The sequence below is a fragment of the Micromys minutus genome (genome assembly GCF_963924665.1).
Source record: "Micromys minutus genome assembly, chromosome: 9".
NCBI classification, from domain to species: Eukaryota; Metazoa; Chordata; class Mammalia; order Rodentia; family Muridae; genus Micromys; species Micromys minutus.
The window spans coordinates 9,188,379-9,203,975 of record NC_137978.1 but is presented as its reverse complement, the minus strand read 5'-3'; the positions used below and the strand labels follow the sequence as shown (position 1 = coordinate 9,203,975).

Here is a 15,597-nt window from a genome sequence, read left to right as displayed (position 1 = left end):
GGATCTCTTTGAAAGAGTCTAGGTTAGGAATTGTCCAGATTATGTTGGCCTGTTGGCCTGTCTTTGGGGATTGTCTGGATGGTTAATTGATTTAGGAAGATACAGGTCATTGTGGGAGGCACCATCTTTAGGTCAGTGGCTCTGAACAGTTTTAATAGTATGAGAAGTTAACTGATAAGAGTCTGGACTTGGATCTATATCTTCTAATCCAACATAAGCAAAACCTCATTCTCCTTCTAGTGTATCTTTAGTACCAGATATAGTGAGAAGTCAAGGAGAGCTAGGTTTTAATTATGAATCTAATTCCTATTGGCCACAATGTCATTATTTTGAGCTTGAATTCTTCCTCTGCAAAGAAGGGTACTAAGCTTTTGGTCTTGCCAATGTGAGAATTTAGAAATGAAAGCATACAATGCCACATGTTCTTTAAGACATTCTGCCTCTTTCAACTTTGTATTTTCTATTTAGACTTCAGTTTACTGGGTGAATTCTTAGTACATGGTTTACTCAGCCATTTGTCTCAGACACTTTCTTTCTTTAGAATTCTTGTCATTCTGTGACCCTTTCTTTGAGGCTATTTTCTTCACAATCCCCATTAGAGAATAAGCCCAGTAGGTTCCCAGAATCACTGATTTGATGATGGATGGTCTGCTGGATCCTGGATAGGGAATGCACTGGCCTACTTAGCTCCTTGCACATAATAAAAAACAGTGAGTCATCTGTGGGCAGAGCAGGTGTTGTCAGCTCTACTTCTAGAAAAGGCTATCGTGGTCTGTGAAATACTGTGGCTAATGAACCAACAGCATGACCTTAGCTAATCTTCTTTCCCATTAGACAGTTGTAGATGTTCCCAGATCTGGCTGATATATTTTTTTGGCTGGTAAGCAACTAGCAAACTTCATAGAAACAGAGAAACAGGCATAAACAGTGACAGGGGCATGGAAAAGGCATCTCAAAGCCATAAGACTCTGTCCCCAAAGTCAACAATAACTACATTTTCTCTAGTCTGTTTCACTCCTATTACAAAGGGCCAAATCTTTGGGGGAGTTTCTTAGCAACTAAGTTGAGGATCCAGGATACACCATCATGGCTTAACATTTTATTTAAAAATGGTTTTCCTTTTTACTTAGTGTATAGCTAGGCTCAGGGTTACTTCAGTTACATCTCTCTTCTTCACCATAAAAATCTTCCCTAAATGATTTATCTCAGCTTTCACAATGACCTTCTCTGCTTGAACATGTATGTGTTCATGTGTGTGTGTTCGTGTGTGTGTGTGTGTGTGTGTGTGTGTGTGTGTGTGTGTGTGTGTGTATTCTTGTTGAGGAAGATCCTATCTCCAAGGATCATGGTAAAAGCTCAACTTCACCATGCATTTTAGTGCCTCTCCTGTTCCTCCTTTTCCCTGTCACAAGTCAGTTCAACTAACATTTGGAGAAGATGGCTTCAACTTAAAATAGCTTGATGAAGATGCCACATTATTGCTCATACCATGTTTCATGTCCAGCTCTGTCTCCACAATACCATCTTTGGCACTTCAGCTTAAATTACACGCTAAGCTTTCTTTCATATTTTTAAAATTTTTTTCTTCTATCAGAAACTTTAATTGATACATTTTATGTAGTACCATATGATATTTCAATAAAATAAACTTTGTATAATTTTAATCAGAGTATTTTATCTTCTTAAAGTACTATTTATCTTCTCAAATATTTATCATTTCTCTTAATAAAATTATCCAGAATTCATTCTTTCGAGATTTTTTAAAATATAAGGTCTATTATAATTCCTTTCTCATATGTAATAGTAACTGAGCACCTGATGTTTTTTTACTTTGGAGTACTTAATTTTCAATACTTCCTTCAATCATAAGATTTTATTATGAATCACCTGTTTACTTTTCCTCTCTAATGTTGTTAAAGTACTGTCATTCTGTAGTTTACATAGATGCCTATCCTTGAGGGCAGAAGCCATTGTTCAGTCTTTCTGAATCTCTTTCTAGTCTAGCCACTAACCCTGCTCTGGAGTCATTAATACAGTTTTAGTAAATATTTTGTTATTCAGATAGATTCCTCTTGTTTCTACATTTTCATGTCCTTCTACATTTTTTCTTCCTTTTCCACAATGATTAAAATCTTGGGCTATATGCTATTATATTTTATGAGGACTAAAATTGTATTAAGAATTGAAAACACAAACAAAAGAACACAAAGGGAATGAAGACCTTGCCATTTTCACATGAGTGCCTCTGTAGAGCATATTAGCACTCAAACTTTAGTGATCATTTTAATATTAATAAAGCCTTTGGTGTTCCCACAAAAGGACTCCTCTTTCTCTAAATGCTCAAATGACATAATCTAAGAGCAATTGTCACCTTGCATTTATTCACACACTTGAAATCATTTATTTGCTCTAATATTACTGAGATAACAATGAACCGGCAAGTAAAAATACATATCAAATATGATGATATTAAAAAGTCTGGCAAGGCCAAAGAAAGTCTGACCTAGATCTGTCTCAAGCCCCAGAGAACAATAATTTGATTATGGTATAAATAATATTGAGGAGAAGGTACCAGGAAGACAAAAGACTTAAACAATTGGGAACGTAAGTCATGTTTGAGAAAAATAAAGTGGTGGATTACTCATTGTGACTGTGTGAAAAATGCTAAAAATAAAAATGGTAGAGGAGGCAGTTCAGGTGGACAGGCACCGGATCTGATGTGCTAAGTAGCTTGGAGTTTATCTTGGGAGCAGAAGGGAATTAGGGTAATTTAAAAAAATGAAGCGTGTGGTCCAGTAGTAGAAGAGTAGAGGTGCGGATAGGAAACACAATGATATCTTCATATACCTTGTGGGGAATTTTCATTTGATTCATCTTTGTGGTTTCTGATTTTTGCAGGTACCCATTTTATAGATAAAATGTACTGTTTACTCATGAAATGAAACCAAGCCAGGTTTGGTTAAAACAAACAAAACGAAAGTGTAGGTTAGAACATGAAGAAAACTGGGTTTGTTGAACTTTGGAATCCATACTCTACCTGTGTTGCTCGGGTCACACAGGTAAAGGGCATTTTCCAGCTTTCTGAACCTGTCTATCCATAACTCCGGTTGTTTATCCTTCATCATGGCCAGATGCTCAACAGGCTGGGAGACAGGCCTGTTCTTCAAGGAGGTCACGGGGTCTTCTGGGGCTAAAGTCATAGTGGTAGGGTTTTTTGGCTGCAGGTTCTCTTCTGGAGTTTTCTACCAAAAAAACACAAGCATTTCACTGGCACACATTCACTACCCAGAGCTTCTCCAGACTCTTGGCCAAAGAGGGAGACACACACCAGAAATGTTTATTGTGAGGTCTGGTTTGGCAAACAAGGAAGAATCTTACATATTTGGCAGCATAGGGCTCTACCTGCCAAGTTTTAACTCAATGCAAGCATGGCAAGTTTCCTTTGAGAAGGGTGAGAGCATCACTCTTATCTCATTTTCTGATTTGTAACAGGCAAAGAACTTGGGACCTGGGTGACATTCTGATGTCCTACTGTACAAAAGCTAAAGGAATCTGTAGGGAGTAGTCTTCTGGGAAAAGCCACGGCCTCCTCAGTGGATTTTGGTGATAAAATGACTAGCCCAATAATCATGCCACTTTTGGCCTGTGAGCACAGTTTAGAGAATATGCAAGTGTCTCTCTGACTGTAATTTAACAAAGGAAATTGAAGCTCAGGAAGAATGAGACTTAAAACTTTGGGCAGACCTCACACTAGACCCAAACTAAAAGCAGAGTGTAGAGGTGGTGATTAGCTCACTTCAGTATCCCAATCCCAGTAGCTACTCTGGAACAGAAAAGTGCTTCTGCAATGAAATAAAAAAGTGAGATCCAGAGATGCCAAAGTAAGGCATCCTGCTACCTTTCATGTGTAGATGGGGTTAATAGCTCCTGCTTGATCAGTGATGTTCTGATCCTTTGGGAAATTTGTCTTCTTCCTGCCCAGCCCATAGTGTTATAGGAAGAAGCACCAACTTCTATCGACATTTTTTGGGATGTGGCATCCAAGGCAAAACAAGTAGTGTAACTATTGTCCAGCTGAGATGGCGCAGGAAACAGGAAACTTGTAGGAATGATGGAAAAGCTTCCCCATGTTGAACTCCTTGGTTTAGTTCATGTTTCATTTCTGTCCATAATTAGCACAGTAACATTTCCAGTTTTTCCAGATCACTAAGTGCTCACCACTTACCACGAAATGATTCATACCATTTGCCTTCCCTTCCCCAAACTTGCAAATGTCTGAGACTCTGCAGTAATTTTTTTGATGTCAAACTTTTCATGTGTAAGTGGCGAGCACCCCGACTTCCTGCAGAAGAGCAGCTGTACGAAGAAGCTTGTCTGTGGACGGGGTAGCAGACGTGGATGGGGTTGCTCCTGGGAATGTGAAGAATTTTTTGATTGAAATACTAGAACACTGTGAAATTGTTCTGACATGGTTGACAAGCAACTGGTAGATTTTCAGGATGAATATAAAATATTTCCTCTCTGATAAAATTAATTTTGGGTCAAAGAGAAACTTTTCATATAAAAAACTAGAGAGATGATTCTGATGAATTATTTTTTTAGAGCTTTGGGAAACTATAGAAAAGATGAAAGCTTTAGAAAAATCTACTTACTTAATATACTTGCATACATGGATATTTTCATTAAAAATCATTCCTTTTTTAAAAAAAAAACAACAGTTTTTTTGGATACTTCCCAACTCTCTGATAATTAAAGACAGGAGGAATCAAAGACTTTGAACCCAAATTGAGTTCAGTAAAGGAACAAGTAATAAGATCCTCTATATCACCTTTCTGTACCATGAGAAGTCCCCTCTTGGCTTGTTTAGGAGATGTAGATGCTTTTTGCTTATTTCTCCAACTTTACCCTTTCAGTCTTTCATCATTCTCTCCAGGCACATAAAGCTTGACCGAGGCAGATGCTGCTTGTCTTTATCTCTTTGTTGTGCCTCCTTCTCAGCTACATAAACCCTTTTCAATGCTGTGCCTGGAATGATTGGGCTCCTATGCAATTTTCAAGCCCCATCTCATATCCCACTCTCTGTACTGCCTTTCCTTACAGCCAAGAATAGGCAAGAATCTGTTCTTTCTTGTCTGTTTGTCGATCCAGGCAATTATCACTGACTACTGTATTTGTCTAAGTATCTTGTTCCCCAGAGTAGTTATTGATGTATCATCAAGGCCATATGAGATACTTATTGAAAAATCTCCAAGGTCTAGTTGGTGGCTGGCAGGGATTCTCAATACATGCCTGTTCAATGAATGAATGAATGAATGAATGAATGAATGAATGGGTGAGTGAGTCAGTGAACATATGGATGGGTTTTTTTTCTGGTATAATAGAAAGTTGTTTTTATAAAACCTCTGCTTCATCTCCTTTTTAAAAATGTGGGGCAATGAAGATTGTTTATTCAAGGAAGAGTTAATCATTACAGAAATGAAAAAAGTTCTACAAGAAGCAAAAATAAAAGAGCAAAATGCATTTTTGAAACTCTAACTCACAACAGACTTAACACTCAAGGAGAAAAGCATTTGTGGTTGTTTTTCACATGGCAAGATGCTTGCCAAAATGGATACTGTTTTCTAAAATATTTCTACGTGTGAAGTGCATGAAGAGACCTCATACCATTTTAAGATGAATTATGTTCTGAACCAGACTTTTCAAAACAAAGATAAAAAATTCATGCTACCTTCCACTTTTTCAATATCACCTGGCTAAATGCTGAGAATGTTAAGATGGATTTTTAATTATTTGCTAGATATTTATTTCTTCTCCCTCCTCCCCACCTCTCTTCCTTCTTTTAAAAAATCAGAGAACTTGTTACATTTTAAAGGGTGATAAAATGTATCACCCTTTAGGGAAAGGTGGCTCTTAGGTTCTGGAAGCTGGAATTAAGATACTGAATGTTCTTCTGGCCACCCTTTAGTCTGATGACAGTTGGTTGTCACAAGTTTTGGAAGCTCTACTGTACACGTATTAGGAACAGTGGCTTAGAGCATACTGCAAGCCCATCACTGAGCATGGCCAAGAGAGTGCCTTATGCTAACTAGGTTAGGAGTTAACCCATATCCTTGGAGTTAACCTCTTTCCCTTTTCTGTGTGAGTTGGGTTCTAAAGACAGTCAGACAATAAGGTGGAGGGTGGAAATAAAGAACCCAGAAGGGAGGGCCCAAAACAATGTGGGGTGGGATAGAATCAGAAGTCAGAAGAGGGCCCAGCCCAACACAATGTGGGGGGGATAGAATCAGGGGTCCTCACAGCCCTGCCAGGCTCAGCTGCATACCACATGTTCAGTTTTTTTTGGGGGTTTCTCAGGCACATCAATCAAGTCCTCTTGGGTTTCCTTCTTATTCTTTCCTAAACAAGAAAAAGACAGAGAGAAGGATTAAACTTGGCACATAAATTTGGCATACACATATACCCAAGTCAAAGGCCACACCCTGGCTCTGCTGGGGAAGTTGCTTATGTTAGGTAATATGGACATTTGGAGGATACAGGCCCAGGTCCTTACCTTGTGGTTCTTAGAATGAAACAGGGTGATAAATGGCTACTCAAATGTGTTCTTTAAACACCATTTCCATACATACTTCAGAAAAGCAACATATGGAAACAGGAAAGTACTTAAGCTCACTTAGGAGCAGTAGACACGGTGGGAAGTGATTATTCTGGAAGGAAATGAAACAAATCAATGAAGAGAAGGATGGGGAGGGGTCATCTGGACAAAGGCATGGTGATGGTACCCTTAAAGCAGTGGTGGGAATCAGCCAAAGTACAACCTGTGGATGACTCTGAACCAGAAAGGTCCATACGGCTTAGCGAGGGTGGGCCCTGTGACCCTGTCTTCTAGAATTCCAGCACTCTACCCGCTTCTAAATGGTGGGTGTGAGTAGTGTGATTGCCAGGCTGCACGCTGCTGCCTTGATACATAAAATTGACTTGCTTTAAATGCAGTCCTCAAAGGCCTAGGGAGAATTCCATTGACCATAAATCCCTGTGACTATCATGTAGTGCCAAGTGAAATGTAAACATATTAATAAAAATACATTCATTCTCACTTGGCTCTCACTACTTTCAACAGAACTGAAGCAAAACATTCAAGCAAAGTTGGAATGAGTTGGTATAACACAGTGGGTGATAATATCAGGTCTGAGCCTAGAATCTTAGATTTAAACCATGGCTACAACTGTGAGCATCCTATTCCACTTCTTCCCACCTCAGGCTTTTCTACTGACAGAAAAAAAAGGCACCTTAGGTGACAGTTACAATTAAATAGAATTATCTAGATCATAGCAAGTGTTGAGAGTTAAGAGTGTTTCCTAAATTTCCACATCAGGCTTAAAGCTTCTCTGTAATAGTCTATTAGCATTGCCTCTCTGAACCATAAGGAATTATCATCTTCAATTATTTTTGTATGTTTGTGTTTACATATGCATCGTACACCTGTTTATGTGTTTGTGTGTTTGCATATTCGAGAATGTACTATGAACAAGAGTATGTTTGTGTGTGAAGACCAGAGGCATTTTCCTCAGTTACTTTGTATTTTCTATTCTTGAGATAGGGTCTGCCCCAGAATTTAGAGCTTACCAGTTGTCTAGACTGTCTGCCCAGCAAGCAGCAAATTCCAGAATCCTAGTCCTGTGGTCACAACCATATCTGTATGGTTCCCGTCTTTGCCTTGGTTTTGTTGTTGTTTGTCTGTGTTTATTTTATTTAAGGATGGGTGTTGGTAACTACTCTCAGGTGCCCATGTTTATGTGACAATCAGTTTATCAACTGGGCAATATTCCTAGCTTGTCTTCATTTTTTAATTTTCTTTCTTTCTTGCTTTTTTTTTGAAGTATAAGACAATGCAATTTTATGTTACCTGGAGCCTTGGCCTCCAGCATGACCATGGTCCTCAGTGCTTGCTCCTGGATGAATAACTATGTACTTTTATGTGACATTTAAAAAATAAACCTACTAAGTGCGTTCTTTCTTTTTTATATTCCTTTCCCAATCCTCTGAGAAGAAGAATGTGTCTCATCATGTCTTTATCTCTCATACCTACTCAGATGCCATAGAATAAATCTCAACTGATACTCATTGAAGATCATGATGTTAATCCCTTCAAGGTAAATCTGAATCTATCTGATAGGACTTTGAGTTATCATGAGAACCCATGAACACCTACTTGTACTGAAATGTGCTCCCTGCACCAAGTTTGTGAAGAAGAGAAATTCTTCTTTATTGTAAGAGAAAATGCTTCAGATCACTTTTAGCCACAGAGATAGACAGTTAAAGGATAATAGCAGCTGTGTGGGACAGAAAGGCTGGGTGTTGAGTCGTGGTCAGACAGTCCTAAACACTAACACTGTTTTTCTTTTCCAAACTTTTGGATAAGTTCTTTCATTTGTGGAATTCCAAAAAGTTACTATAATATCATGAAGTAAAAAATCATGTATGTAAAATATTCAACAAAGCAAGGTGTTCAATCTTTGGTAAAGAAACATCATTTCCTCACAGGAGAGGAGTTACTATACAACATGCCAGGCAGTTTTCTGGGTGTGAGTTAATGTGTGGGACATTTGAGAAGAAGTCTATAGCCTAGACTTGTCTCTGTCTAGAACTTCCTTGCTATATGAGCTTTTCATTGTTCTCCTTAGAGAGAACTACTTGGTTTCTCTGTCTCTGCCCAGCTCTTCCTTGCTGTATGGTGTTTTCAGTGTTCCCTTAGAAGAATATATAAGACACCTATTTGGTTTCTATTGACCTTACCCTTTTCCTTTGTCCTAGCTGATGGCATATACAGAAGTAATTTTTTGCATATGTAAATACTGTTTGAAAGACCTGTGCTGGAGATCTCTTTTTTTTCCGTTTCCTTCTTCCTAACCCAGCAGGAAGGGTAATGAGAACCATTTGTCTAGTCAGCCACTGGATGAGTTACATAGGGGAAAAAAGGCCGCACTGATTTCTAGAAGTTTCCAAGTTTGGGAAGGACAAAGATTTATAAAGCTACCAAGAGACTGTGATGTTCATACAACCATCCCTCCTCCTGTTTGCTCCCCGTATTATCAAAGTCAGTGCTCATTTATGCTGGTTGGATATTAGCTCGACTTAGGGAGCTTTAAAAATGATCAGTGCTCAAGTGTATCACCAGACCAATTAAATCCCAATTTCAGATGAGCAGAACCCAGCAGAATACTTTTTAAAAGTATTCTCTAGTTGATTTTAAAATGAAACAAGGTTGGAAGCATAAAATCTTCTGGACTCATGGATCCTAATGAATGAGGCTTGTGTGATCAGCAAACTAACAAACTTCAAATGTTTATCAATGGCAGGTGTTTCTCACATAATCAAAAGAAAAACTCTACAAGGTGAAAATTGACTCTATTTGACCATAGATGACCTAAAACAATAAAAATTTCAGCTGTCTTCTTAATACCAGGAGGCTCTATGCTGTTTCCAATCCATTCATTTGAGGAGGACATACTAATCCCACTGTTGTGGGAAGGATACTACGAGAGTGAACAAGACAAGCTCTTTCTTCTCATTCGATATGTATTCCAGTCTTGAAGCCAGTACAGAGACACACCAGTGTAAGGTTTCCAACACAACCAAACCCAAATTCAGGGCTGAGAACCACACAGGAGTCACTAAGAAGTTACCCGAAAGAATTCACAATTAAGGAGCACGGTGAGTAGACAGCAAACATGGCTGCAAGCCATGCAGATATGAGGGAACCACAGGAACAGCAGAGGTCTTGATAGCAATACATAGTGCATTCAATAATAGCTTCAAGAAGAAAGCTGGTGTTGGACCAGGCAAGGGGAAGAGAAACAGTGCTGTGGATTCTAAGACCTCCTGGCTGAGCCTTAACACGGATACTGCTGTCTGGTCAGCTTCCATCCCTGGTGACTATCTCCTTCCTTTTTCAGTTTTGGGCAAAGAATCTACATTTTTCTTTCTAGGACCACTCAGCTACCGTTCGGATATACTATTGTTTGGTAGGATAAATCTTTAGTTCTGTTCTTAGATTGTTCTAGTAAATCTACATCTCTAACAATATCTTAACCACTATCTTTCTTGACCCAAAGCTGGACATCAAATTGATGAGGAGCCTCTAATAAGAGAGAAAATATTTGCGATTTAATTTTCTTTTTCTTGGAAGGATGTTGTTTGTGTGTGTGTGTGTGTGTGTGTGTGTGTGTGTGTGTGTGTGTGTGTGTAAGCTCCCACAGTTGGGGATATGGGAAGAAAGGTGTGAGTTGCCCTACATTAATGGTAGGAACTAAATAGTGGTTCTCTGTATGATCAGCAGGCTTTTCTAACTGCTAAGACATCTCTCTAGACCTATATATTTATTGCATAATATTGGCTAGTGAGGTCAACTATTCTTAATTTTTATTCATGTCTCAATATACATTTTAAATTTATTTTGTGTACTTTTCAATTTCTATCTTCCAATTGCGTCCTTTCTCTAGATTGAAATTCTTTGCCACCATTCTTGATTTTGTTAATTCTCGTTCAACACTTAAGAACACTTCATCCTCATAGATCCAGTGATCTTCTGTGATGGAAAAAGGCCATTGCATTAATGTTCAGTAATCATGAGGCTATAATACAATGCAACAACAACAATACTACCTGTCAATGCTCTTGCTTGACAAGGACTAATATTTTCTGCTTTGTTGTCAAACTCATTGTCATTCTATGTACCTAATAGAACCCGTGTCTTCCCCCTCTCTTTATTTTAAAGGTGACAAAGCTAAGTTAGTAAAGGAAATACTCTAATATAAGGTTATTATTCTGCTACAGAACTGATACTTCAGTTGTGACATGAGCTACAGGATGAATTATGTTGCTGTAGCACTTGTATACAGATGCTATCATGCCAGATGGCTAGGGGTGTGACTGTATTTTGAGATAGGGTATAAAGAGATGATTATTAAACTGAGACAGTTTGGATAAATACCAACACATTCTAACTGATGATCTTAGAAGAGAAGGAGATAGGGACACATAGAGCTGTCAGGATGCATGGAAACAGGGAAAACCAAATGAAGATGTAGTGAGTATCTACTTGGTGATGAGAAAGGGATGAGCTGTCATGTGTGAATCAACAGGCACACGACACTCATTTAATGGTCTCAGGACTATAACATGCTGTTCTGTTTGAAATACAAGAACAGTAACCTTCCCAACTATGTGGCACTTTAACATGAAGTTTTTAATCACATATCTTGTGGAATGCATTCTCCAGCTCCTTCATTTTTCCTTAGAGATACTTGACCATGTGCGCAAGAACACTGCCTTCTATATTTTTGACATAGCACACTGAACTATAGTATTCTTTCTGTAGCTCCCCAAATTGAAAATCCTTTTCAGTCCCTAAAGTCTGGCTTTTGTCAAAGTAAAGTACAGAACTGTGTCCATTTCTCTCAAGATAAATGATCAGCCTCTACCCACTGGCACCTGTGAATTTCCCTTGTTTGGGAAGCAACCTTTAAGATGTGATCAAGTTTAGAACAGATCTTTATAAGGGGAAGGAGAAGGTATTTGGGAACAAAGATATAGAGGAGACATAAGAAGGTCAAGTGGAGGTGTGGACAGAGAATGGAGTCATATGTAGTGGGCTAAAGGAGGTGTATGGTTACTAAAACCTAAAAGAGGCAAACAAAGATGCCTGCTTAGAGACTTCACTGGGACTATGGCTCTCAGTGATACTCAGATTTAATCGTTCTAGATTTCAGAACTATGACTGAAGGATTCTCTGCTGTTTTAAGTCACAGGATTGTGAAAAAAAAATTTTTATAGAAGCCAAGAACATGAGTACTTTCTTCACACATTTTACAAAATTTTCAGCCTCTGATTCATATATGACTAATGCACTGTATGAATTTCTGCTTGAAATACCCTGTAGGAAGTTTTTCCCTATATAGACATAGACATATATAGTTATCAAACAGCATACCCAACCATGCATACTCCGTACCTTGCACATATTCACAGTAGTTAGAAGATGTTTAAATAGAAAAATCTTAGCAACAGATTAATAGAAATGCTTATCTTTCACATGTTATATTTAAATTTGCTAACTGCTAACTATTTTGCTATATTCATCTTTATAATCTTACTTAATAGTATGTCATGGATATTGTTCTGTAGCAGCCCAGTCATGTTGTTTTATGATTCCACAATTTAATCAACTGGTTGTTCTATAATTTAATTGAATGTTGAATAATCCCAGAAGGCTTTTCTCACTGCTCCCCACTTTACAACATTTTTAAAAGTTGCTGCACTAAACTTAAATCTATACACACATATATTTATCTCTGTATATTTATATGATGTTTGACAATTTATCAGACAAATAATACCAACCTAAAAATGCTAGATTAAAGAGGGTTGCATCTGAAATGTAAGTCAGTAATTCCTATTTCTTATGTAAGTGTTCTAATTTCATATTAAGGAGTTACAACAAAAAGTGAAAAAATGGAACTTTGCGATTCATATGTCTTATCATCCAACTAAGATAAAGGAATAACTTTTAAGGGAAAATTTCAGTTCTATCTTTTCCTCACTGAATAGTTTTGGTAAGAATGTGATGAAACTCAGGTAAGTTTGCTCAGATACAAAGCACAGCACTCACCTGCTGGTACATCACAGAGCAAAGCAGAAGAAGCCTTGTTCAGCCACGTAATGAAATTCTTCCACCTGCATTAGAAATGGAGACAGAATCTGAGTGACGAGAAGTAAGCTCCCACTGCGTTGGAAGCATTATCATCAAAGGTGAGTTTTGATGTTTGGTAGCAATAGTGAAAGGAGTTTTGATGTCAGTGTAGGAAACAGATATGCTTAAGGTATATTTGCTAGAAAGGACTGATACAGGCAGTTAAATGCCCTCAGAGTTACAGCAAAATCTAAATATAGTAGCCTAGGCCACCAGTATCAGAATATCAGGGAGAGGGTTGGTGGCTATGGCAGGAGGATCAAGAGGTTGAGGCCAATCTAAGTTGTAAGTGACATCCAGCTTAAAAAACAAACACATAATCATAGACCTAGGTAGGAAACTCAGAACCTCCAAACAAACAAACAAATTACTGCAAGGCCAACAGACTGGAGACTTGGGTTTTCTGGCAAGTTCAGGGCATTCAGATACAAGGGGACTCTGAGAAAATCTAGCTAATGCCACAGGTGTCTCTATCCATAAAATCTGAGACTATTCTCCTGTCAGGAAAAACTAGCCAGTTTTTGCATTGTTAGTCCTATAGGAAAATAAGTAAGTTCATGACCTGTGTGTTAGCACTATTCTGCCCTCTTTCCACTTCAAAATTTTTGCATTTATCTCTCTCTTAGTAATAAGTTAAATCAGTCATGAGATCTTCGTGCCAAGTGGCCATTAGAAATCTTTTTTGTGTCCTAAGTGTGGAAAGAACTACAAAACATAACAAATGTAGAAAGGGGATTGTTACATGTTAGCCTTAAATAATAGTTAGTGAGTTGCCCAAGAAAAAAATTGTATTAGGTATTAGCATTTTATAACTGAAATCAGTTATTTGAAGCTTGAACTGATACAGTAGAGCTTTGATAGTAAAAAATCACTTATATTTGCTTGCCTAGCAGCCATTTATGTGGTATGTAAATATAGTCTTCTCTGTCAGTAAGAGACGCATGGTTTTTTTATTGATATAATGTGGTTAGGACTATAGTCAAATGTCCATATTCTGCCCGGCCAAGGCTGTGACCCACCTGTCTATGATTTTCTTCATTCTTTATTTTCACAATCTCTTTCATTAAATTTGTTTCTTGTCTTTCTTGATGTTTGTTTTCCCCAAGTATTATGAATTGTCTCATGTTGTTAATACAGGGACCCACAGTTGGTCAAGGAGCATAGAATAAGAAACTTTTAAATGTACAGCCCGAAATGTTACATCTGCATTACACTCCCTTCTCCCAAGGGTCAGTCATCATTGTGGAAGAGTGGTTAGAAAGACAGTAAGAGCCAGATGCAGTGGTTCACTAAATGAAAACTATTTTGTAGATTCAACAAAACAGTTTCACGTATAAATTTATAGTAGTTGAGGCAGAATGCAGAAGATATGCACATATTTAAGCAGGCAATATCCTAGGTTGGAGTTGGGAAGAGACAGAAAATCCTCTCTTCTATTTGGTCGTTCATAGCTTCAAGAGACTCAAAGAGATCTCTGGTGGTTTGCTCAAACTCTAGTTAAAGCTACACATTCAAGACAATATAGGAAGCACAAGACTTGATATAGGAAAAAAGAGTGTACAGTTGTGTGGGTGAAATGTGAGAATTGATCTAGAAGGAGTTTGGCAATAAAATGAATATGATCACAATACACTGTATGAGCTTCTCAAAGAATGAGTAAAATGAGGAAGAAGAGAAATTTACATTCTCTCATGTTGGTGAAAGACAGCTTCTGCTGCCAGCAAACTAACTGCAAATGGAGAGTTTTGTTGCTATCTCACCCAGCAGAAGGCAGACTGAAATGGAGAGGAAGTTGGCAAACATGTGTCTTAGGTTTTCTCAAGTGGTTCTAATATAATATGATTTTATTCTCTTTAAATAGAAGTGATACTTTAAATATGAAATCAGTTTGTTTTGCTTATACCTCATAAACCTTTTCCAATACATGGGTCACATGTCAGAAGATTTCTTTGATCAACATGAGGATTCTAATAGGAGCTTTGAACATGTGGCCTCCAGAGCTTCCCGTGAGGGAAAGATAAGCCTTGATGTGTAATGCTGCAACCAGAAAATCTGGTGTCTGCAGACCTAGGAAAGTAAAGAAAAGATGGAGGACAAGAAGTTCTCATGGAAAGTGGGCAGACTGCTTTCTCACATCCTAGGAAAAAGAGAAGAACCAAAGAGATGATTCTGTCAGTAAAGGACGCTGTTGTATAAACTCAGTTATCTGAATGTGACTCCAAGAACTCTCAGTACAATTCCCAAGCATTTTCCTCTGATCTTTATAGTGTCAATAACACACACATACACACACACACACACACACACACACACAGAGAGAGAGAGAGAGAGAGAGAGAGAGAGAGAGAGAGAGAGAGATGAATAATTAATATATAAAGGGAAAACATACAAGACACAAGGCCCCAGATAAGACACTCCTAGAATGTTTTCAACATTTTTTTGGTTATATACTGAGAGTAGGAGGAAGTGGTAAATAGTCCTAAATATTCAACTTGGGCATTATATGACTTGAAAGACATATAGGACTTGTGTAACCAATATACTTCTTAAAATTATAGTACTAAATATTTTCCATTTCTATGTCTCTAACATTTCTAGATCTTCAAACAGCCATTCAACTTAAGAATTGGTTTCCATGGTAATAACAGGTACTAGTAATAAGGAAAGTGTTGTACCAAGTTCATTCTCCAGCTGGGAAGGTTAGGACTTGAGACAAATGTTGTGATCTTGATTCTAGATCCAGAACTACATTTCACATTCCTTTCCATGTTTGGGGAGAGAGTAGTCAAGTGGGTAGAATGTGTCATGGCATGAAGTCATGGGTTTGATTTCTGGGCGGGCGGGGGGGG

At 38.0% G+C, this 15,597-nt stretch overlaps 1 protein-coding gene across 1 annotated transcript in view; it reads right to left on the bottom strand.

Annotated features, from left to right (window-relative positions):
* Positions 1-15,597, bottom strand: part of LOC308423950 (uncharacterized protein C1orf87 homolog) — a gene marked incomplete at both ends in the record, with an annotated part of 58,211 nt that overhangs the window by 1,265 nt on the left and 41,349 nt on the right. The window contains 3 exons of the mRNA XM_080920776.1: positions 3,038-3,242; positions 6,323-6,396; positions 12,668-12,732. Of these exons, the coding sequence (XP_080776902.1) occupies positions 3,038-3,242; positions 6,323-6,396; positions 12,668-12,732 (344 nt within the window). The remainder of the gene's footprint in view (positions 1-3,037; positions 3,243-6,322; positions 6,397-12,667; positions 12,733-15,597) is intronic.